We start from the raw sequence: 22,442 nt of genomic DNA, 5'->3' as shown, positions 1-22,442 counted from the left end.
AAATATTTAAAAAGTAAAGAAAAAGATGTATTTGTTTGTGTCTCGAATTCATGAAATTGGTGGGAAACAAATCAAACCATTCATTTGATGTTAGATTATAGTTTTATCCAGCTTTTTTAATGCTTGGGAACTCTAGCATTTTAAACTATATTGAAGAAACATATGAGAAAATAAATAAAACATAATTCTTTTTTTTTGTTTGGGTGTATCTTAAAGCACATGAATTTTGTGGAAAACCATGCATTTAATATTAAGATTCTTTTGTGCTTTTCGATTTGTAGGAACTCCCCACACTTTTTAAGCCGATAATGAAATTACTAAAAAGCACAAAGAGAACATGTCCTTTTGTTTGTATGTTAGGGTTCTTTTGTGGTTTTCGATTTGTAAGAGCTTCCCGCACTTTTAAGCCGATATTGAAATTGCTAAAAAGAGCAAAGAGAACTTGCATTTTTTGTTTGTATTTTGAGGTTCTTTTGTGGGTTTCGATTTGTAGGAACTTCCTGCGGTTTTAAGCCGATATTGAAATTGTTAAAAAGAGCAAAAAGAACATGTCCTTTTCTGCTTGTATGCTAGGGTATTTTTGTGGTTTTCAAATTGTAGGAGCTTCCCACGCTTTTGAGCCGATAGCCCGATACTGAAGTTGCTAAAAAGTGCAAAGAGAACATGTCCTTTTTTTGTTTGTATGTTAGGGTTCTTTTGTCGTTTTCAATTTATAGGAGCTTCCCACTTTTTAAGCCAATATCGAACTTGCTAAAAAGAGCAAATAGAACATGTCCTTTTTTTGTTTGTATGTTAGGGTTCTTTTGTCGTTTTCGATTTGTAGGAGCTTACCACGCTTTTAAGCCAATATCAAACTTGCTAAAAAGAGCAAATAGAACAGAAAATGGAGCTTGCCTTTTTTTGTTTGTATGTTAGGGTTCTTCTGTGGGTTTCGATTTGTCAGAACTTCGCGCACTTTTAAGCTGGTATTGAAATTGCTAAAAAAGAGCAAAGAGAACATATTTTTGTTTGTTTGTTTGTTTGTTTGTTTGTGTGTTAGGGTTCTTGTGTAGTTTTCAATTTGTAGGAACTTCCTGTGCTTTTAAGCTGATATTGAAATTGCTAAAAAGAACAAAGAGAGCATGTCCTTTCTGTTTGTATTTTAGGGTTCTTTTGTGGCGTTCAATTTGTATGATCTTCCTGCGGTTGTAGGCCGATATTAAAATTGCTAAAAAGAGCAAAGAGAACACGTCGTTTTTGTTTGCATATTAGGGTTCTTTTGCGGTTTTCGATTTGTAGGAACTTCCCGCGCTTTTTTTTTAAATGACTTCCCGCGCTTTTTAAACCTCTATTGAAATAGCTTACAAAGAAAAAAGAGGACATGCTTGTTCGTGCAAACCGCGGACAAACATGATCTCCAGCGAACTAATGAACAAAACTGCAACTACTGTAACCACTTTAATCGACAATCATATCAAAATAAAATATACTAGGATGGATCTAAATCTTTTGCTATGTCTCTATGATATGATCGCTATACCCAGCCGCAAGATCTAAGCTTTACATATGACCACGAAGCACGGGAGAAGAGCGCTCGGGTTGAGCAGGTACAGCTCCTCGATGCTCGAATCGCCGCCGACCTGGCCGGCAACCGAGTCGAACCCCGGCTGCACGGCGGCGTCCTGCCTCAGCTTCTCCAGCGGGCGGTGGATCCTCCCCGCGATCACCCTGCACACGAACAACGCGTGCTTCACGCCGCCGTCGGCCGGCCCATCCTCGCCAGTGCCACCGCCGGCGGCGCCGGTCTCCTGCAGGCAATCCAGCGCGTGCTTGCTCGTGGAGGTGGTGAACACGCCGACGCCGCCGTTCCTGGAGAAGCCGTGGCGGATGATGCGGCAGACGTTGCAGAGGCTGGACGTGCAGACGCTGTGCGAGCCGCCGGCGCCGAGGGAGCAGGACACGGTGGTGCCATGGAACTGGAGCAGCTCGTTGCCGTCGGCGACGCAGCGGGGGTGCTTGTTGTTGTTGGGCAGCTTCGCCGCCCTGCCCTTCACCTCCTCCATGTACTCCTTGAACCGGTCCACCCGCCTCTCCAAGCTGTGGACCTTGACGACTCGCTCGACGCGGTCCAGCGCCGCCTCGGGATTCGGCCACCCGGCACTGTATATGAGCTCCACCACCTTGCTCGCCGTCTCGCCGTCGACCACCTCGGAGACTGTACGCAAGAACCGGAGCCGTCATCAGACATGAAATGCAACACGACGCCTCTGAATTCCTTCCTGATCAGAGAAGTATATATGGATGACGGTGGCGCTTACCGGCGTGGTAGACGAGGTGATGCGATTCCAGGGCGCTGTCGTTGGGGAAGAGGCCGTCGCAGCGGTTGCACCGGACGGCGACCTCGACGCAGGAGGCCCAGGCGGGAAGGGGCGACCCGGCGTCGCCGTAGACGCCTGTTCCGAGGCGGAGCGGTGACTTCCTCTGGGAGAGACGGGCGCCGGTGGCGCACCGCGTCAGGAGCGGGCTGTGCGCGAACGGCGGCACCGCGCCGATGTCCCAGGCGGCGAGGCCCGGGGAGGCGACGGCGCCGGCGCCGACAAGGACGTCGCGCCGGGACCCGGTGGCGAGCAGCACGTCGTGCGTCGTCACCGCGCTGAGGACGTCGCCGCTCTCCACCGACATCGGGCTGTCGCACTTGGCGCGAGCGGCCGGTGCCGGTGGCGCCTGGAACCTGGCGCTGTGGATCACGTCCCGCAGGTTGGAGATGGAGCGCGAGCACCCGGACCTCGGCATCGACAACGACGACGGCTGCAGCAGGAACGACGGCTTCTTGTGGTTGAATTCCCTGGCGCTGCCGCCGCGCGAGTCGGGGTCGTCGCGCTTGATCACGTCGCAGGAGCCCTGGGACTTGCAGCTCAGGGACCTCTTGAGCGCCGTCCACCACAGAATGGCCATCTCCTTCGATCTCCTCCGCCTACCAGATCCGGGAATACCTTCTTCACCTCGGTGGATGGCCGGATTGCTGCTGCAGCTGCTGCTGTGCTGAGAGGCATCGGTAGCTATTTATCGGCCAAAACACATAGGATGCATTCAATGCGAGATTGCAAATCGTATCTGAGCACAATTAATAAATGGTCTGAAATGAATTTGCCAAAGATTCACCAGCAAGATCATGAGACGAGATCGAAGAACCTAAGGAGGAGGCCAACCATGGAAGGTCATCGTCGCAGTCGCTGCATGCACCACCGGCACATGCAGCCGGCGGCAATGGTAATGGGTAAACAAGTGAGGAGGGAGGAGCGTCGCCGCCGCTGGAATTTTCCTTCCGTGACGATCATGGAGCGTGCGCCTCTGCCACAGGGCCGCAGGCCGCAGCCAGCGTGCTCTCGCCAGGGACCAGAAGGCACAGAAGCGGACGAACACAGGTTAGCCATCTTTGAACAGATCTTTTTTTTAAAAAAAAAACACTGGTCAGTCCAGTAACGGTTGCTCTATATCTTAAAAAAAAGAGTGGACTGCGGCCTAGAATTCAGAAATGTGAGAGAGATATACCGTATCATCAGCAAAAAGATATCCTGCGCTGTCGCTTTGTCAGTCGAGGACCTAAGGCGGCCTTGTTCAGTTGTAGAAATTTTTTTTAGTTTTGACTACCGTAACACTTTCGTTTATATTTAATAATTATTCTCTAATTATAAATTAATTAGACGTGATGCTTCCGCTGTACTCTCCAGTCTCCACCAAACCTACCGTGATTTTTCCTTTTTGATAAAAACAAAATATTGTGGCTTATGCTTCCTTGCTGGCACGTGACCATAAGATAACATGTAATCTTTTTATTGTTCATTAGATTAGATTGGCCTGTTCGCTTAACTAATAATCCATGACTGAAAAAATATTGTTCGCTGATTTGTTATGAGAAAATATTATTGAGTGACTGATAGATTTAATAGATAAGCTCAATCGAACAGACTGAATATTTAATTTTATCATTGTTTGACTATAGAGAAAATCTAATTATCTTGTGATGAGTTGTCATTTTTAAATACTAGCTAGTTGTCTAAGATTCTTGCCTGAAAATTCAGATACCATAAATATAGCAACTCTTAGTGTTGTAGCTATATACACTTCTTAATGCAAAATCGGGGTGAAAAAGTGCAATGAGAACAAGTGGCATGTTAAGTTTGCAACGAACAAAACCCATATACCAAAATTGGTAACCCTAACAAAAGTCGGTTTCTATTGTCTGTTCAGTAATGTCATAATGGAAGTTTGTTCATATGTTGTTCATTTCTATAGGTCGTAACGGACGGTTTCTATATTTGTATACTTTTGATCGATATATATTTCACGACAAAAGTTGGCTTTGGTTGTCGGTTTCAATATATGTCGTAACAAAAGCAATTTGCTACGTTGTTTCTTTTAACATTCGAGTAACGGAAATTGGTTCCTACTATTATTTTTTATATTTTTTTATCATGAAAACCAGTTCCGATTTTATATATTTATAATATCTATCATAGCGGAATTTGATGTATGTAATAATGGTTGCCGATTCTCGATGTATAATGGAAACCATTCCTATTTTTGTCAATTAGTCGCTTTGGATATTTGTTTCTTTTGTTGTTTTCCTATGTTCTCTAGTAAGCCATGACTTGCCTTTTTATACTTATGTTTACTACCCTCTTGATGAAAAATGTGTTTAGACATGGTCGCAAAAAAATATCTATCATAACTCATGTTGGACGAATATATGGCACAAGTAAACAACTAGAGTATTCTCCTCTAGGTTTTTATTGCCTCCTCATATCTCCTCTAGGGTTTTTATGGTTTCCTCGCCATGTGCCACTCTGTTTCAATACAAGTTGATGTTGAGAGACTAGTATCCATTGCGTAATGATGAGCTAGCATCGGGAACACTTTATTACCAATAATCAACATAAAAAAGCAGTCACAAGACGATTTATAGAAAAAGTCATGAGCACATTAACTTTTGCATCCAATGATATCATTTTTCTACAAAAGTCCTTTGAACAATATAAATAGGAATGCTAGCATAACTTGTACAGTGAAGTCCTCAATGAACAACCAGGTACCATCGAGGCCATGACCCATGAGGCGATAAGATACTTTTGGAATTTGAATCTTTCATGCCAAACACTCAAGATGTTGTAATGGCAAAACAATTGCAAACAAATCAGAAATATAACTGAGTATTTTCTAGATGGCAAAAAAAAGTCCAGTTACCTTTAGGACTAGATAATGTGCCCAAACCTGCTCATGGGCAAAGGTTCGGCCCATTTTTGGGGCTAGGGCTACCGGTCATTTTTGTGTAAAAAAGATCGAGATAATAGTTTTAGGATGGAGTGATTTTTTTGGGCTTCGTTGTTTTATCCAAGCTAGGTCTATTGAAGCCAAGGGATCGAGGTGGGCCAAACTTGTTTAAGAGTTTGTTTGGTTGCACAGTAATCTATATGTATTGGGGTGGATTAAAGTAAAACCAATGCTTGGCTACACCTTAATCTACTCCAATCCATATGTATTTGTTTAAATTAGGATGGAAAACAAATAGTTTTTCACCTAATGTACTATAGATTAAGGTGGATTAGAATGTTGCCAATTGAAAAAAGATGAGTTCCTTTTCCATTTCAACAAAGAACAAATCATTGTAAAAATTCTTTTGAGTTCGATTCTAACACCTTTGTAGGGTGTGTATAGTAATTAGTAAGTGAAACCCAGCAAAGTGAGCCCCCTTAGAGTCAAGATCTAAGAAACTATTCGGAACTGCTTTACATCACCATAGATCAACTAAAAAACTAGGGTTTTTGAAGCACTCTTTCAGACTTCAAATGCTCTCATAACTTTTTTTTTCATGAAGCAAACAGACACTAGCTTTATGCCTCTATTACAGGACCCGAGAGTAAACTTATTTCAATCATCCATTGTTGGACATGCAAACTGCCTATGAATACTAACCCCTATATACTGGGCCGGGATTTTACACCAAAACGTTCCGGGTTGTTGGCCCTTTTCTAGCATATAGGGTTAGTATTCATGGACAGGATGATAATGGGCCAGGCCCAAAGAAAAAAGGCCCGGTTCAGACTGGATAAAAGGAGTTCTGCTAAAAAAAAGACTGGATAAAAGGAGTCGAGACGCAGACACTTGTTCGGTTTCGGCGGTCCCCACGACACGTCGTCGCCCTCTCGTTTCCAGAAGCAGCCGCGAGCTTCCACTGCCTTCTTCCCGTGCCTTTTCTCGAGCGATCCGTTCTGTCCGACCACCACAGCGAGCAAGAGAGAGAGAGAGAGAGAGAGAGAGAGAGAGAGCAACTGAGCAAGAGAGTGGACGGCGAAGGCGACGATGAGGGGGTGGCGAGAGGAGGTGGAGGTGGTGGCTCTGTCGCTGCGGGGCTACGGCTACGGCAACGAGGAGGATGACCGGCCGGAGAAGCCGCGGCGTTACGGGGTGACGGAGATGCGGAGCCCCTTCTACTCCTTCCGCCCCGCAAACCAGGCGCTCCAGGTTCGCCGCCGGCTCACAGCTTCCACCTCTTGTTTGGGGCGCTGTGTGTGCTCTGCTCTGATTCGTTTGGTGGTGTGTTGTGCCGAGCTGGATGCCTGGATTGGGTGTATTGTAGTTGGTAGTGCGATTCAGTTTCCGTGGAATGCGAATACGGCGTGTTTGTTTCGGTGAAATTCGCGTGTGACTGTTAATTAGTCTCTATAATAGATTAAAACTAGGGCTTGGATTGAAACCATATGAGTAGTTTCAGCATCTAGGTTTCTGGTATGTGATGGAGGCACAATAAAGTGTATATTACTCCCTTGGATTTTGATTTCAGCAAGGAATAACTAGTCCTCAGCTGTTTTTTAAGACCCCGGGGGATTTGACATAGACAGTAATGAAATTTTGAAACTGAGTAAAGTACAGTTCACCGTAGGAAAGCATATCAATAGCTGTTTACTGGTTTTTGCAGGCACTGGGTGGTTATGCTTAAATGACTGCTGATGTATATTCCTCTTTTGTATTATTTCAAGGAAATATTGGATTCTCTTGGTCCATTTGTTGATGGTTTGAAGTTTTCTGGAGGATGCCATAGTTTGATGGGAAAGGATTTGGTTAGAGAGATCACTGATCTAGCACACAAGCATGACATTTATGTGAGCACAGGTGATTGGGCAGAGCATTTGCTGCGTCAAGGACCCTCTTCTTTCAAGCAATATGTAGAGGTATGCGCCTCTGTTATGGTTATGTAATTTTGTGACAGTTTGCAAACATGCATGAAATCACTTCCGAGTAGCACATGACATGAGTACTCCATTTTAGGAATGCAAGGCCTTAGGGTTTGACACAATTGAGCTGAATCCTGGATCTCTCAACCTCCCTGAAGAAGCTCTGTTGAGACTAGTGCGCCTCATCAAGAGTAGTGGTTTGAGGGCAAAGCCAATGTTTTCAGTGAAGTTTGACAGTTCTGATATTCCTGCATCTGGTGATAGGGCCTTTGGGGCGTACATAGCTCCGGTCAAGGAGAAGACCTCAGGTAAACAAAATAGGGGTGTCTTTTCAACATCTATTTACACACTGTGATTAGTATGACCCTAATTACCTCCTATCATAACGAGTACTGAATAATGTTTGCACAAAGCAACAGCCCTTACTGAACAATGTTCAGTTAGATGATTCCTTTAACTAACTGGTTGTTTTGTGTTTTTTTATTCATCATTTATAATTTAGTCGTTTTGCCACTATTCTCTTTTGTTATCACAGTTCACAGCCTTGCACGTTATGCTACACCTGTATCTTTTTTTGTAATCAAATTCTTTTTTTTTTACTCAAAACACGTGTGTTTGGTGTCCACTCTTGCAGAAAGAGTTGAAGATGTTGACCTGCTGATTAGGAGGGCAGAGAGATGCTTGGAAGCAGGCGCAGATATGATCATGATCGACGCCGATGATGTTTGCCAGCATGCTGAATCTCTGAGGACAGACATCATTGCCAAGATTGTAGGCCGGCTCGGACTTGATAAGACCATGTTTGAAGCTTCCAATCCCAAAACCTCAGAGTGGTTTGTCAGACGATATGGCCCAAGGGTACTGACTCCACTCCTCTCTGAAAAAACTCAAGCTGAGTAATGCTGATACCATTGTTTCTCATTGTTCATTTGATCCTAAAGTTTTGACATGTATCGGCCTGCAAATGTAGGTAAATCTCTTCGTTGACCACTCCGATGTGATGAATCTGGAGCGCCTCCGGGGCTTCAACATGCTCAGAAGCAACTTGGGCTCCCATGTTGCCTCGCCGTTCTTCCTGATGTAATGGGTTAATGATCGTTCCCGTATCCTGAGCTGTGACAAGCTAAGTTTCTACATGGACTTGTGAGCCTCGCACAGCTTGCTATGGCCTCCATGTAACCACCATCGAGCAGGCATCTGTTATGTTATGAGTAACGCTACTGTAATAATCAGCTCTGTGGTGTAAGTAGTGTATGGGCGTTTGTGTTCATTGCATCAATGAGCCAGATTCTTGGATTCATGGTTGTGCGGTTGTATGCGTGTGAATATCGGCATTTTCTGTTTTTCGAGCATGAGAGCACGTCTCTGCATGAACTTCGGTTATTTACTGGTTTCAAAAGCAGGACACAGGTGTACAATAGTGAAAATAGTTTTCCAGCTCGGACTTCATGTTTGCCGTCATCTTGCAGCTCGTTGGATCAAACCAACGTGGATCAGGAGCTAGCAATTTGTTCTTGACATCGAAACAATAATGGTAGGATTATGTAGAACAGAGCTGACAAGAACTATATTTCTATATACTGTCTTTCCACTGTGGTAATGCAAATTTTCCATGATAAAAGAACAAGAAAGTACAAGAAAGTACAAGAAACCTAGGCACATCATAGTGCTGCAGCGTAGGAACAAGAATGGAGACATCTGTGCTAAACAGAGATGTTTCTAGTTTATATGTTGGTCTGAGTCTGTCGTATGTTTGTAGTTTTGCTTTTAACTATCTCCGTGTAGTGAGTTATCTAGGGTTGTTTGGTATCAAGCAAACATTAATCGGGCAGCAGTCACATGGACACTAGCTTTCAGCAATTTGGATGTTGCCCAAACTGCTGATAGCTAGTACTACGGCAGTCTGAAATCTCTTCTGAAATCTCTTCTTCATCTAATGCTAGAAGCTCCCATCAAAACCGTGTGATGTTCACATGATCAGTAAACCCTTGTTCTTCTGCAAACTAAGCTCCCATCAAAACCGTGTGATGTTCACATGATCAGTAAACCCTTGTTCTTCTGCAAACTGTAAGATGTTCCAAGAAATTCTGCATGTTCTGGAACTATATATATCAATCAGAAGGCTATGGAGGGATATCAAAAAAGTAAACTCCTAAATATCCTCCTCAGGCAGCTAAGAGAAAGGACCCAGCTCACTGTGAAAATACTGATCATTAACGAAAGACCTAAAGTGCTCATGCTGAACTCTGCATTCCCTTTTGAATATTCCCTTTGAACTCTCCAATAATACAGATCATTAAGGAAATGCCTAATGTGCTCATGTCTGAATTCCTATTTGAATATTGTCTTTCCCCTTTGAAAACATAAATCGCATCTGAAAAATGAGGGACATTACAAAAGGACATCCTAGTAGGAAAAAAAAAGAATTTGCACGATCCACCAAATGAATTGTTCTAACAGCACTAGTTCTCATGCTTGGCAGGTCAAAAGCACTTCGGCAGCTACTGCAAATGGAAAAAGGCCTCATCATTATCATCACCAATCCACCAAATAAAATGTGTAAATTGTTTGTAACTGTAATCACAGATACCGGCTCTGTGGACCGATTGAGATACAGCCCACAGGTTCCTATAAACATGTGAAATGTGGACACCACTCTGTATAGGCCTAATCATAGCATCACCAGTCAATGCCCACAGCTACTGGAGACGTGGCATCAGGCTCATAAAAAAATCAGAACAGTACATATAAACAAGATGCTTTATGTAGTAATCACACAAAGACAAGATTAAAGCACTCACCCTAGTGGTCATCCAACAATGGAAAAACCACTGGCCATACAATTATAAGCAAAGTGAGGAATGTTGGACATCGGGATGCACACACGGTTTGAGAAGGCAATGAATGCATGATAACTTATTCCATCCTCACTATTGGCAACGTACAGCACTGAATGTGCTACAGAAAAGCACATCAGAGACTCTAATTTGTTGCCTCTCAAGACACAATATGACCAGTGATAATTATTGAAGCCTCAAAACAAGAAATATTAACATCAGTTACAGGGTAAACATGCTGAATATGCAAATGGGACAAACAGCTCAGAAAATCCTGATGGCTCAGTTCAGCGGGATATTCGGCATACAGGTTAATCTCATCTAAAGAGATTGACATGTGATTTGGTCTGTTGAGCTTGAATATTACCAAGTCGTCACTGCCATCACTCCTAAATTCATTTATCAAGGTATCAAACCAAACAAAATTCAGATTTAGTTACATTCACAAGATTGCCTGTCCTGCAACAATCATCTCATCAGGCAAAGAACAAAAACAAAATCAGACAATCAACTTTTGATCAGATCAAAATAAAACGCATCTGAAAGGAAATAATTTAATTAAACTACTATAAATACATAGTTGTGTCAGAATAAAGTTTTATCAGCACCCTTTGGAAGGAATAAGACAGGGATAACTGTATTTTACTTTGTTATCATCATCCACACCTCTAACAGGCCACTCAAACAATAAAAAGAAGTTTCTGGGGCCTATCATGCCATCCTATTCAATAGGAAAGAAATATCATGGTACACCAAACAATCAAACAGATCAGGATTACAACACTTATATACCAGAAACACGTGAAAAATTAATCATCTTTGCATGTGAGGGAATTTATGTGGCCTTTCCAGGATTGGATTGGCACAAAGAACACCACCAATCAGGATATAACCACACATCTATTTACTAGAATAGCATGTCGCGTCCAAGCCATTATACAAAGAGGAACAGAGTCATCCTCCTGAATTGGTAATGGACGCACTTAATAAAAAAAAGGGGAAAAATCCATCTAAAATGACGATGATATTGCTCACTTGTTAGATTTGAGTTCAGACAGCCAAGGGTTTGGTCTTCAACTACCACAAGTAGTATCAGAAACTCTAGTCCAAAACACAATTGCTCATCACCACTCAAAATCTAACTTCTCAGAGCAGGAAGTAAAGAACAATAATAACGAAAAAAAGGTTGAGAACTGGTACAATTAATCATGAAATAATACCAGAATAGCAACTGAATCTCTAGTCCCCAAAAGTAGCACAGAAAATCTATGATGCTGAAAATAGAGCATAACCAGGACAAGACACTGAGCTACAGCTGCACAACATATGCTTGGAATCCTAATCCTAAGCAAGAACTAAAGATTCGAGGGTGTGCCTGAAGCTATTTAACACAGGGATTCTAGGCATCAGTATGCTGCATAATGCATTTTGGACTTGACCATAGTTATTAAAAACACAATCCAGTATAGTTTACAAGGAACACGTGAATATTAATATTATAAAAAACAAAGTTTACAATCTTTGACAAATAATTTGGCATACATTTTTTAACTATTTCTAATACAGATTTGATACGGTTAGATTCATAATTAATTAGTCTTCAGTAATCATATCATAAGTTTATAATAACCACAAACAATATAATGTAAACTAAATGAATTGTGAAAGTGACTACGGAGAGTAGGCAAAGGATACTGTGGTTTCTATACAAGCTCAAAGCAGATTGGTCAGGAGGCCTAAGCTAGTCAACACAGGGCGAATTAGTTAGACTTATAAGTAGCTCTTCATCTTCTAAAACCTAAAAAAAATGTTGCAAGACCAAGGCAAAATTTGTGGTTTAAACTCACAAAAGTAAACAATCTTGTGCTGTTATTTAACTCCCAACTCACAAGTACAGAGCCGAAGCTGATGACAACACACACTTTCCGAGTTTTTCAGCCTCATCACAGATCAGAGCACTAGTGCAAGGATAGTTAAACTCGGGGCAGACTTACCCAGTACAATTATTACGGGTGAAATGACTAATCTACAACATTGTTATTGTAAACTGAAAACACAAACGCGAGTGCAGGAGCTCCAAGTAGGTTCTACCTTTCAAGCAGGTACTTGGAGCCGATTGCAGCCTCCAAACATTGGGTGACTTCATCACAGGCCAATGGGATGTAAGGTTTGGGCTAAGAAAAAAAAAATGCATGATCCTAAAGATGGGTTTGTCGGAACATGACACAAATCAAGGCTCAGATATGAATCAGCTTTATCTGTCATGAATTATCAGAAGCAGAACTGGCGTTATAAGCTGAATGATTGTATCATCACTGCCAAATTAGTGACATGAACCAAATGAGCTGATGCAGAAAATAGAAGAGACGATTGAATGATTACTAGATGGCTCATATTAAGAAATTCAACCATTATTTTTCCCTTTGCTTCACGGGTTAGATCAGAAGCGCGGGTAATGTCAAATCACCGCCATCAATCAATCAATCAATCAAACGAAACAGCAAACCAAACATAATAAGAAATGATGTATTACGGATATATGTATCCATTGCTTTGACACAGACCAATCACAAGATTCATCAGGGCCTGCAACACTGAATGGCATGGTGGATCTAGCACAGGCATTGGGGCTTCCTTCTTCAAGTAGTAAATCCGACAAGCCCGGGGTTAGCACCATGCAGAAACCGAGTTATTAGATCTAGAAATCGCTACCGAGATTTCAAAACAAAACAAACAAAATAGGCGAAGTAGTGGGAGACAAAACTGTAGTCAAGCAACAATCATATTGCCTACTGGAGTCATGGCAACTGAAACGATTTCTTGACGCGTCGATCTATCCCCTCCTTGCGTGGGCGGCGCAGCACGGAAGAATTCGTGCCCCCGCCGTTATCAACAAGAGAGGAAAACATTACGGTACAAATCAAAACGATGCAAAACTACTCCGCCGGCAAATATATTACGAGTAAACAGACAGCAGCACGGACGACAAACGAAAGATTAGACGATGAGGCCGGGTCAGCCAGGATGACACGCATAGCTTAGGCGCGGTGGCGAAGAGCGGCAGCGGCGGCGGCGGGCTGGATACAGAAACCCTAGGTACATGAAAGAGGAGCACGGGTTGCCCTATTTTATAGCCTCCGTGGCGGCGAACGGGTCTAGGGCAAACGGCAAAGCAGCAAAGCCGAAGCCGAGTTCAAGCGTCGAGCCGACCTTAAGAAACGGCTTGAGCTCGCCGAGCCTTGAGTCAAAATGTCAATGGGGAACCGATCCCCGATTTCCCGCGGGGGAATTCCCCTATTTGGTGATGGGTTTGGGTAAAATCTCTCCCCATGGGGAGCTAAATGGGGCAAAATCTGTCCCCGTCGGGTTTTGCGGGGGCGGGTCTGGTGTGCCTCCCCCCGTCCCCGTTCCCCGTGGAGAACCGATAGTAATAAACCTATGCTCGATGTTTGGATTCTTAGTTGCTATTTCTAGTTGATGAATCACTTGTGGTGAATGTATGAACAATGTGATTGTTTCTGTGTTGTTATGAACTATGCAATAGGCAATTATAGACAAATGGCTGTTATTTGCATGTGAATTATTGGATATTTGTTGTTGTTTATGTAAGTGATTTGTTGTTGTTTATATAATTGACGCGGAGACGGGGATCTCCGCGGGGATTTAATCCCCGAGCGGGGACGGGGATGGGGCAGAAGTTCTCCCCGTGACCCTTCACGGGGACGGGGATGGGGGAGAATTTGCCCCCGCGGGGACGGGTTTGGGGCAGTAACCTCCGACGGGAATTCCCCGTTGACATCCCTAGCCTTGAGCTTCCCTTCGGCTTGCTGGGCTCGAAAACTCCCATGGGCCGCCTATAGGCCCTTCCGGCCTTCTTCCCTGTTCTCCTCCCCTTTCCCCCTTCGTGGCATTCGCCGTCTTCGGCTCACCCTGTCGGCCGCCGTCTCGTCTCGACTGTAGCAAGCGGGGGTTGCCGTCCGCCGCGTTCAGGAGCCATGCGGGAGGGGATGAGGGAGAGGGACAGAGGCGGGAGCCCGGATGCGTCGGGCCCTCCTCCCTTCCGCGGGCCGGCGTACAAGACGAAGCTGTGCGCGCTCTGGAGGGGCAGGGGCGGCTGCCCCCGCCCCAACTGCGGTTTCGCCCACGGCGAGGCTGAGCTCCGGAGGCCGCCCCCACGCGCCTCCTTCCAGCCTCGCCCTCGACCTGGTATGCACCACGCGAGCCTCCCTCCCTCCCTCTCGCTCTCATTCTCGATCCGCGCTTAGTTCGTCGTTTTAGGGCTTTGCATCGCTACTGTCTGCTTCTGGGTTTTGCGGTACCCAAAATGTTGTCGATTTTATGTCAATCTGTCGGATTAGGTTATTTGGATGGTTTCAATCCGAGCAAAGAGATGCATCTTCTGCCTGTTTATTGATCGAGTTATTGGGATGATTTGTTGATGACTGGAGGCAAAAGCCCAATGTTTCAATGCTAGTGGTGCAGCAAACACTGACAGATAGCAATGTGATCTGAATCATATGGTCTCAGGAGCAGAGCTAGCAAACAGGGAAGATAGTTGCAACTGCAAGAATTATATAATGGTAACAACTTGCAAGTGCATCCTTTGAGGATGTACCAATGGGTGTGCAAATGTTAATAGCTGACCATTCTGGGAGGCTTTATAGTTTCTACTCGTGGCTGAGAAGACTCTACACTTCAATTGCATAATAGTATGATGGTTTGGCACCTGAATCTTTTCTCAGTTCGTGTTATATCTTCTCGTCTTATGGTGCATATACACTATGATGATTCCTGTGTAGTGGTACTTGAACTGAGTGTTTGCTGTTGCAGAACACAAAAATCATCAACAAGCCTGATTTCATTGCAGATAATCTTGGCAATGGCATTGCTGGTTATTATTTTTATTTTACAATAGATGTCTCATGGGCAGATTTGTTGAGATTGACTGCTTTCAGAGGATGACACATCATATTTCCATCCTGGCCTTCTTTTCAGTTGGCAATCGGTCATTTATGATCACTTGAATGCTTAACCTGAATCAGAATAACTTAATATGGAAGATATCATACATTTTTTCTTCTCGATGAGGTTCATGCTATGGTCAGTGAGCTTTAACAATGCTGTTAGAAGCTTTTGCAACTAACTGAAACACGCCCTTTGAATATACTGCATCAAGCTATATCCGTGGCTTTATTGTTATCTGCCCTTCAAGCATCATCTTGGAACAGGATTTTTGGCAGTCATATGGATAACATCTGATCAAGTGAAGTTAAATTTGTTTGGTGCTATTGGAGTTTTGGGAGATTTTGTGTCATGATGATTGGAACATGATAGCTAATTATAATTAATTTTGGTGATTCCATCCAAATATACTACAGGGGATTGGTATTACAAGTATTGGATCTATTCTAAGTGGTGAATCATGATGTGTAATCATGCATTGGCATCTACTCTTTCATTAGTTGTATTGGCTCGTCTGTGTTTATGGCCTATGGTGTATTGATGTTATTGTGGACCCTCTAATTCTTGTAGCTAATTGAATAACCATATGGCTCAAGGTTTTGGTAAGCTTAATGGGTTTCTGTGTTGCCTTTTATCACTGCAGTTCCATCTAACTTTTGTTCTTCGATGGCATAATGTTTTTTGGGTAAATCTTTCACCTTCCTGGTTTGTAGGGAGAAGGGACTACAGAGATCATGAGTTTAGACTCAGGCCTGAGAGAAGACACTCACCTAGGTATTCCCCCGAAAGAGATGCCAGGCGTCGTTCCTTTCGTGATAAGAGACCAAGTTCTGAAGAGAGGGGTAATCATTTTCTGTGCACACTTGTGCCAATAAAAACTATCGGCCATTGTCCATTCTATCCTCTAACTACTCCCTGAAATTTCATTTGCAGGATCTAGTCGTTCAAGATCACCTATTAGGAAGAGGTATGTAGGAACGATTATTAGGGATTCATTTCAGAATGTGGCCATTGTTCAGTTTGTTGTGTGTTCAGTTAACTCTGTATATACTTAAATTTGTTTATTCCATCGGGCTAGTCTATCTTCGTGTGACATCATGACTTAATCCCTGATAATTTATTGGTTTCCTTTAATTTTTTTTCTCTGTGCGAGCTGCAATGTTAAGTTTGTGGTTTATGAGACCCTTTATTCTATTGTTCAACCACAATCTACCATGGAGTCTAATTATTATCCATTTGTAACTTTGGATGGGGGTGTAGGGTCTTCAGGGTTGGTTTAATCAAAGAGAGTTTTGATCTTATGTTAGACATGTGAACTATACACATGCTATTTTTTGCAACTTTTTATGGCTTCTGAAATTGCCTATCTTTAATTTTTTTCTCTGTGCGAGCTGCAATGTTAAGTTTGTGGTTTATGAGACCCTTTATTCTATTGTTCAATCCACAATCTACCATGGAGTCTAATTATTATCCATTTGTAACTTTGGATGGGGGTGTATGGTCTTCAGGGTTGGTTTAATCAAAGAGAGTTTTGATCTTATGTTAGACATGTGAACTGTATACATGCTATTTTTTGCAACTTTTTATGGCTTCTGAAATTGCCTATCTTTATGTTTATGTTCTATGGACTGTTCAGTGAGAGAAAACATAGCAAAAGTCCTGATGGTGGAAAAACCGATTCATCCATAAGTTATAGAAGTTCTGATAACGAAGACAGAGGAAAAGATGAAAGGTACTTAAGCAGTGATGAGAAAAATGGTCGTGAAGAACAAGTAAGTTTTAACTATGCTATCCATCAAATTGCCATGACAACATACAAGTGAATCTATTGCCGTATTCCTAGACCTTTTTATATATTTACATGTGCCCTGCAGCTGAAACAAATGCATCTGGACATGGAAGTATTGCGTGAAGATAAATCAAAGCTGGAGGTCAGTTATGATTTTTCAGGACATGTCTTACATATTGATTACTTATCACCTCGAGTTGTTAATATATCTGGAGGAATTGAAGCATGGATTCCATCAGTTCATTTTATTTGTCAGTTGATCACGGTTGTGATTTTATTAGTTACTCTATGATTCGAATTGTTCCCTCTTTTTTGTTATTTTTCTGCCTTAACTGTAATTATTGTGATGAAACTTTATTGTTGTGGAATTTCTCATCTATGTTACAAGACATTTAAATTAATCCATTAGGACCAAGTAGAACTTCTGTGGATGAGGACTAAGCAACAGTCCTGATCATCAAATTAGCATAATCAACCTTGGGTGTATATATAGATATTACTATTTTTCACTGGTTCACTATACCGCAGGCAATATTGGAGAAGAAGACTGATGAAGAGCGCAAACTTTGTAGCAGAGTAGAAGATCTTGAGTTGCAATTGAACAAAGAGAAAGAAGATTGCCAAAGGTCCTATATTCCTACAAAATACTTATTTTCATACCAGTTGGTGGGTTCTTCAGCATAAGAGAAGATCACCAAGTATTTGTTTCCCCCCTAATGCCTCCTTTTCAATTTAGGATGACCTCCAAAACCAAAAAGCTAATCAAAGCACATGGGCGTTATATAAAAGCACAGGATGATTTAAAGAGGCAGGTTTCTTTTCCCCATATATTAAATGTACCTGAACTTGTGTATGGTCTGAAATAAAACATAATAGCACTCCTAGTTTTAGTCCTTACATGATTGCCACATAGTTGTTCACCATTTTGAGGTCTGCAGGTCTCAGGCTCGCTTTGAGAGGCTAGCAGATTTGCTTGCTTCAGATATTTTGAAGCCTTGTACCAAGGAGCAGGGTTCCATCGGGATTACTGCTAATGAAGATCTATATACTGGTAATGAAATGAGCCCAAGTGACCAAAGGCAAAACCATGTTTCAGCTTCGAGAAAAAGACCTATTTCCCTCCCAACAAGTGAAGAAGCAAAAACTGGTAAACCTACCTGAAATCTTTGTAGACATAAATTTGATCCTGGAATGATATTGTTTATCTATATTGATCAAGTATGTCAAGATAGTTATTACCTATTCTCCACTTTCCCCTCTTACTGTTTGATGTTTGACATATCTCCTGTTCTCACACATGGGCATCATTATCTTGAATATGTGCACATTTTACTACTTATTTTTTTTCCATGTGCAAACTGTTCTTTTTCAGGAAAGAAACAGAGAGAGAATGACGAAGATATGATCCCAACATCAGAGAACTATAGACCTGAAGATGCTCTAGAACATGTCCAAGATAGCAAGGGAACTGATCTACCAGAATCATTTACAGTGAAGAAGTTAAGGGAGGGTGACTACGTTGATGTTGGAAACATTGTCTCTTCAAGCAATATTTTTGCGGATAGGGTGAGACATCTTTCTTGGATTAACTCATTTAGCAAAATTGTTTATAATCATTTACTAAGTATGTCATGATCTGTTGCCTCATTATGTTATTATTAGACGTTCTCTTTAATGCCCTTTGTTATCCTAAAAGCTCTGCAAATTCCATGGAAATTTATGTAGTTTTGTGAGTTTGGTATCATAGAATTTAGGAGAGGTTTCAGAATATGGTTCTCAGTATGCAGGCCTCACTAAGATATAACACTCAATTCTTGCGACTTCCGAAATTTGACACCAGAGACACCCAAACTTTGTTTAAGGTGTTTCTACCCCATTTTCTCTGCTTCCTTTCTTTTCCTTTTCCATTTTATTTCCCAACACATGTTAGTGGACCATTATGCAGTTGCCTCTTATCCTTTCTTATCCCTTCACACAATACATCTGGAGGCCGAGCACTGTCCACAGTCACTTGCTCTCTCTGGTCAATCATTCCCCGAGCAACTCACACTTTCTTCCTCCCTGTCACCTCCCACACATAGATCACAAGGTCCTCTCCCCATTGCAAGGTATGATCCGACCAGGCTGGAGTTGATGCACCAGACAGAGCCCATGTGGGCAGCCAACTCCTGACTGAGTGAGCCCCTTGCACGTCTTCCTGTACAGCTGCACCTGGCCCTTCCAGCATTGCACAAGCCAATGGCATCAAGGCTGTCCAGGTGGCATAATTGAGGCGCTAAACTTCCTTCTCCTTCTCCCCTTACTTGGTGCTGCGGCGCCCATACGTGACAGTGGGTGCCAAGTGCTTGATGCCATGCAGCCATCCTCCTATGGCTTCCTCTGGGGCTTGGATGTGGGTGTGGACAAGGCCGTGGCAGTTGTCAACAGCTTCATTAGTTCATGCACGATTCATGAGCGACCAATGCAGAGCTCAAACTCCTTGAAGGTGAGCTGCACCTTCTCAACCTTGATTCTGTGTTGCTTCCTGTTCTGGCATTTTGCCCACTCCACATTGCTGGTGCTGGCTGCTGCAGTGGAACTCCAGAGCAGCGGCAGGCGTCCTTAGGTGGCACATCAGGACGAGTGAAATTCAGCCGCGGGCTGGCAGTGGCACAATTCCAGAGCATGCTCAGGGTGCAGTCCTGAGGATGTGGTGCAAGGGTGATGGTGGAGTTCCAACCAGCACGAATGAGAATGGCAGCACAAGAGATGAGACAAACATGAGAGCCACACATCAATAAGTTGCACTCATGCTCTAGAGGTGTTTGGTTGCCTGGGCGAGCCTCTTGGCTATGCTATCCTTTGGGCAATCTTACTGAATGATTCAATAACTATGGAGGAACAGCTGTCTGTTTTTGTACAAAGACATAGGACTAAATCTACATGTAGCCATATAGGTCGCACCAGTAATGGTTATGGTGATCGACATTTCAATTGTTCAGCAATAATAACTTTATTTATCTATGTGTAGCCCCATGTTACCAAGTAGTATCCAGCAACTGGGCTATGATACCATTAATTTTCTTTGTTATCATCTATTATGTAGAACATGAAACAGACTATTTTAGCATGCCCTTCTTGGTCAAGCAACTCATTGATATGCATCGTATTATTTACAATAATTATGTCATGGGGCAAATCTTAGTCATGTACAAGTTGTAAAAATGCTTTCAGCTTGATCATTTTCAAGAAGTTTGCAGTGTTTTTTTTTTTTTTTGGTCTGATGGATTCTTCTGGTATTTCAAGTCGTCTACATATATCTTCCTAACCTATAATCTATCTTTTAAAACATTTTAGTGTACCATGGAATATTATGTTGTAGTTTGCCCGACTTAAAAATGTATTTTGATTTTTCTCCATTGCTCTATTAGTGTCACCTTCTGTTTCGGATACTAACAGCTCATTTATTATTTTTGGAAGACATTTGAATATGTTTTGAAAATTAGCTTTTGTATATGCAGTTCTTGAAATAAACTCTTGACACTATGCCTTCTGTTTTTCATTCAGTACAAGGGTGACGATGAGGAAGTTGATGTTGATTAGTGAGTGGATGCTGTCAGTGGTTGATAATGATTTGAGCTTTAGGAAGCAATTTCAACAGACGACATCTATGCCAGCTTCTAAAACTACTCGTATGCCTTTTGCATCGTAGGGGCTGGTATATTTGGTAGCTATTTATGTGCTTAGACTGAGTTGTGATGCTGTCAAACGTGAGTACATTATTTTTCTTTTGTGTTTCGTGAGGCTCGAAGAGGATACTAATCTGTACTCGCTTTATGTATTATTCCTAGCCAGTTTGAATAGAGACTTTTGGATTGGTTGTGTTATTCTACCTCAGCCTCAGGTTACAAACCATGCATCCATGATTCATTTATCAACCTATCTATCATGAAATGTGTGCGTGATCCTTGAACTTGTGGTTCATAAATTCTAAGTACATGAATTCTGTTACTAGAGGTTCATAAAGTTGTGGACTTGTCAAAGTGCACAAAAAATGTTTAACAAGTTTGACTTGTCAAGATGGAATCTCCACATTGCCATGCCATGTACTCATGTTTGCAACCTTAGGGCGTTCTGAGCATTTTATACTTGAATGGCATTTAAATGATAACTATGATATGCTTGTCTTAGGAAATCAACATTATGTATAATCATGGTTTCTAAGGTGTTGCCTAGATGTCCAGACGCTAAAAGAAGGAAATGGGTGGCTCACCTTGTCTCATCTTACCTCCTTAAAAATCATTTGTATATAATGTAAATTCTTATGCTTGTTGGTTCCATTCATGTAAAATTTGTACTCTTATAAAGACTGTAAACGAGGCGCCCTTCTGAATTTACATAAACTCTAGAGGATCAAGTTCCTTGCGGTCGTGATGGATCACAATCCAAATTTCAGTAGACACATTTGCAGTATTCTTATACCAAGAAAAAGTCTATTCTATCTTCTTGAACTATCGTTTTTCTCCTTAAACTTTAAAACTATATATCTTACCCACTGAACTCTCAACACCATTCAAATTGCTTGGAGTGGATTTCAAGATGAGTTTGTCTTTTTTATTAAAAAAATCGTTAGGTTTCTAAACCACAAAAAAGGTCTAAACTTGTAAGAATTTCAAAAAAGAATAGAGAGAGAGAGAGAGAGATTGAGACATGACAAATCTAAATAAAATATTTAGAGCTCATGAAAATCCCTAGATGCTTAAAAAGTAGATATAATATCTCTAGGAAAATGGAAAACTATCCATAAAATCTAGAAATTTCTCAAAACATATAATAATATAATTGATATGCAAATATGTTTTCAAAAAAAACATAATACATGACTAGCATGAATCCATTCAATATTAATGTACGTTGCATTCGTGTTGGCTGTGTCTTATATTTAGAAGGAAATGGGTGGCTCATCGTCAAAAATATGATTAAAACATATGTTTATACTTCAAAAATTTTGTACTCATGTTTTGTAATTTTTTAGTTCTTTCATATATTTCTCATTTTTCTAGATCTAAATCATATTTTTGAAGTTTTTGAAAAAAAAAATGGATTTCTTAATACATCATTATATATCTAGAGTTTCTTCCCAAAATTTTTAAAAGTTGAGCGATATTTTAAACCTTTTAAGTATTTATTTATATATAATCTATATCTAATAACGAAGAGGCAAAATTTTTGCCAAGATTTTTTTTCTACCTACATGTATAAGATGTAAGACTCCTCTCTCTCTATAATAATCGTCGATCTAGACGTCATGATATATGAGCCCTCTATCATCCGTGATCTTACATGTAAGATGTAAGACTCCTACTGCGGTAAGGACGATGGAGATCGAGTAAAAAGACGAATGTGGAAAAAACAAATTTTGCTTTCCTGTCGTTAGGAGAGCAGTCTTTGATAACTTTTTTTCACCTATATGTAAGATGTAAGACTCATTTCTCTCTATAATAACCGTTTGATCTAGACGTCATGCTATATGAGCTCTCTATCGTCTATGATCTTACATATATGTAAGATGTAAGACTCCTAGCGTGATATATTCTGGACGATGGACATGGAGTAAAAAGGTGGAATTTTTTTCCTTTTCTTTTTGCTTCGAAGAGCCGTCTT

The 22,442-nt window shown here is 41.7% G+C and overlaps 3 protein-coding genes across 4 annotated transcripts; 2 read left to right on the top strand and 1 right to left on the bottom strand.

The window, feature by feature from the left end:
* On the bottom strand, positions 1,455–3,009 carry LOC8083302. The gene is made up of 2 exons (XM_002437416.2): positions 2,298–3,009; positions 1,455–2,194 (listed from the first exon to the last, which is right to left on the bottom strand). Exons 1-2 carry the CDS (start codon positions 2,932–2,934, stop codon positions 1,533–1,535), a joined length of 1,299 nt encoding a protein of 432 aa, XP_002437461.1. The 5' UTR covers positions 2,935–3,009; the 3' UTR covers positions 1,455–1,532.
* Positions 6,139–8,648, top strand: LOC110430751 (protein HEAT-STRESS-ASSOCIATED 32). The gene is made up of 5 exons (XM_021448655.1): positions 6,139–6,501; positions 7,017–7,208; positions 7,306–7,519; positions 7,846–8,069; positions 8,182–8,648. The coding sequence occupies exons 1-5, from the start codon at positions 6,340–6,342 to the stop codon at positions 8,293–8,295; spliced, it is 906 nt and encodes a 301-aa protein (XP_021304330.1). The 5' UTR covers positions 6,139–6,339; the 3' UTR covers positions 8,296–8,648.
* On the top strand, positions 13,923–20,720 carry LOC8083300 (zinc finger CCCH domain-containing protein 13). Of its 2 annotated transcripts, none has more exons than XM_002438825.2 (10): positions 13,923–14,254; positions 15,724–15,852; positions 15,944–15,977; positions 16,647–16,782; positions 16,885–16,941; positions 17,328–17,425; positions 17,536–17,607; positions 17,738–17,946; positions 18,172–18,365; positions 20,346–20,720. In XM_002438825.2, the coding sequence occupies exons 1-10, from the start codon at positions 14,044–14,046 to the stop codon at positions 20,379–20,381; spliced, it is 1,176 nt and encodes a 391-aa protein (XP_002438870.2). In that variant the 5' UTR covers positions 13,923–14,043; the 3' UTR covers positions 20,382–20,720. The 2 variants fall into 2 exon arrangements, with proteins under 2 accessions (XP_002438870.2, XP_021305644.1); XM_021449969.1 differs by lacking the exon at positions 13,923–14,254 and adding an exon at positions 14,276–15,612.

The sequence above is a fragment of the Sorghum bicolor genome, chromosome 10 (genome assembly GCF_000003195.3).
Source record: "Sorghum bicolor cultivar BTx623 chromosome 10, Sorghum_bicolor_NCBIv3, whole genome shotgun sequence".
Taxonomy (NCBI): Eukaryota; Viridiplantae; Streptophyta; class Magnoliopsida; order Poales; family Poaceae; genus Sorghum; species Sorghum bicolor.
Note: the sequence above shows the minus strand (reverse complement) of the source record. Positions and strands in the feature narration are given on the sequence as shown.

Excerpts from the sequence above, each read along its gene's own strand:
- LOC8083302 (XM_002437416.2), bottom strand. The coding sequence starts at position 2,934 with ATGGCCATTCTGTGGTGGACGGCGCTCAAGAGGTCCCTGAGCTGCAAG. Across the intron at positions 2,195-2,297 it reads TCACCTCGTCTACCACGCCG|TCTCCGAGGTGGTCGACGGC; the intron begins GTAAGCGCCACC and ends TCTTGCGTACAG.
- LOC110430751 (XM_021448655.1), top strand. The coding sequence starts at position 6,340 with ATGAGGGGGTGGCGAGAGGAGGTGGAGGTGGTGGCTCTGTCGCTGCGG. Across the intron at positions 7,209-7,305 it reads CTTTCAAGCAATATGTAGAG|GAATGCAAGGCCTTAGGGTT; the intron begins GTATGCGCCTCT and ends ACTCCATTTTAG. Across the intron at positions 7,520-7,845 it reads GGTCAAGGAGAAGACCTCAG|AAAGAGTTGAAGATGTTGAC; the intron begins GTAAACAAAATA and ends CCACTCTTGCAG.
- LOC8083300 (XM_002438825.2), top strand. The coding sequence starts at position 14,044 with ATGCGGGAGGGGATGAGGGAGAGGGACAGAGGCGGGAGCCCGGATGCG. Across the intron at positions 16,783-16,884 it reads AAAATGGTCGTGAAGAACAA|CTGAAACAAATGCATCTGGA; the intron begins GTAAGTTTTAAC and ends TGTGCCCTGCAG. Across the intron at positions 17,608-17,737 it reads GCACAGGATGATTTAAAGAG|GTCTCAGGCTCGCTTTGAGA; the intron begins GCAGGTTTCTTT and ends TGAGGTCTGCAG.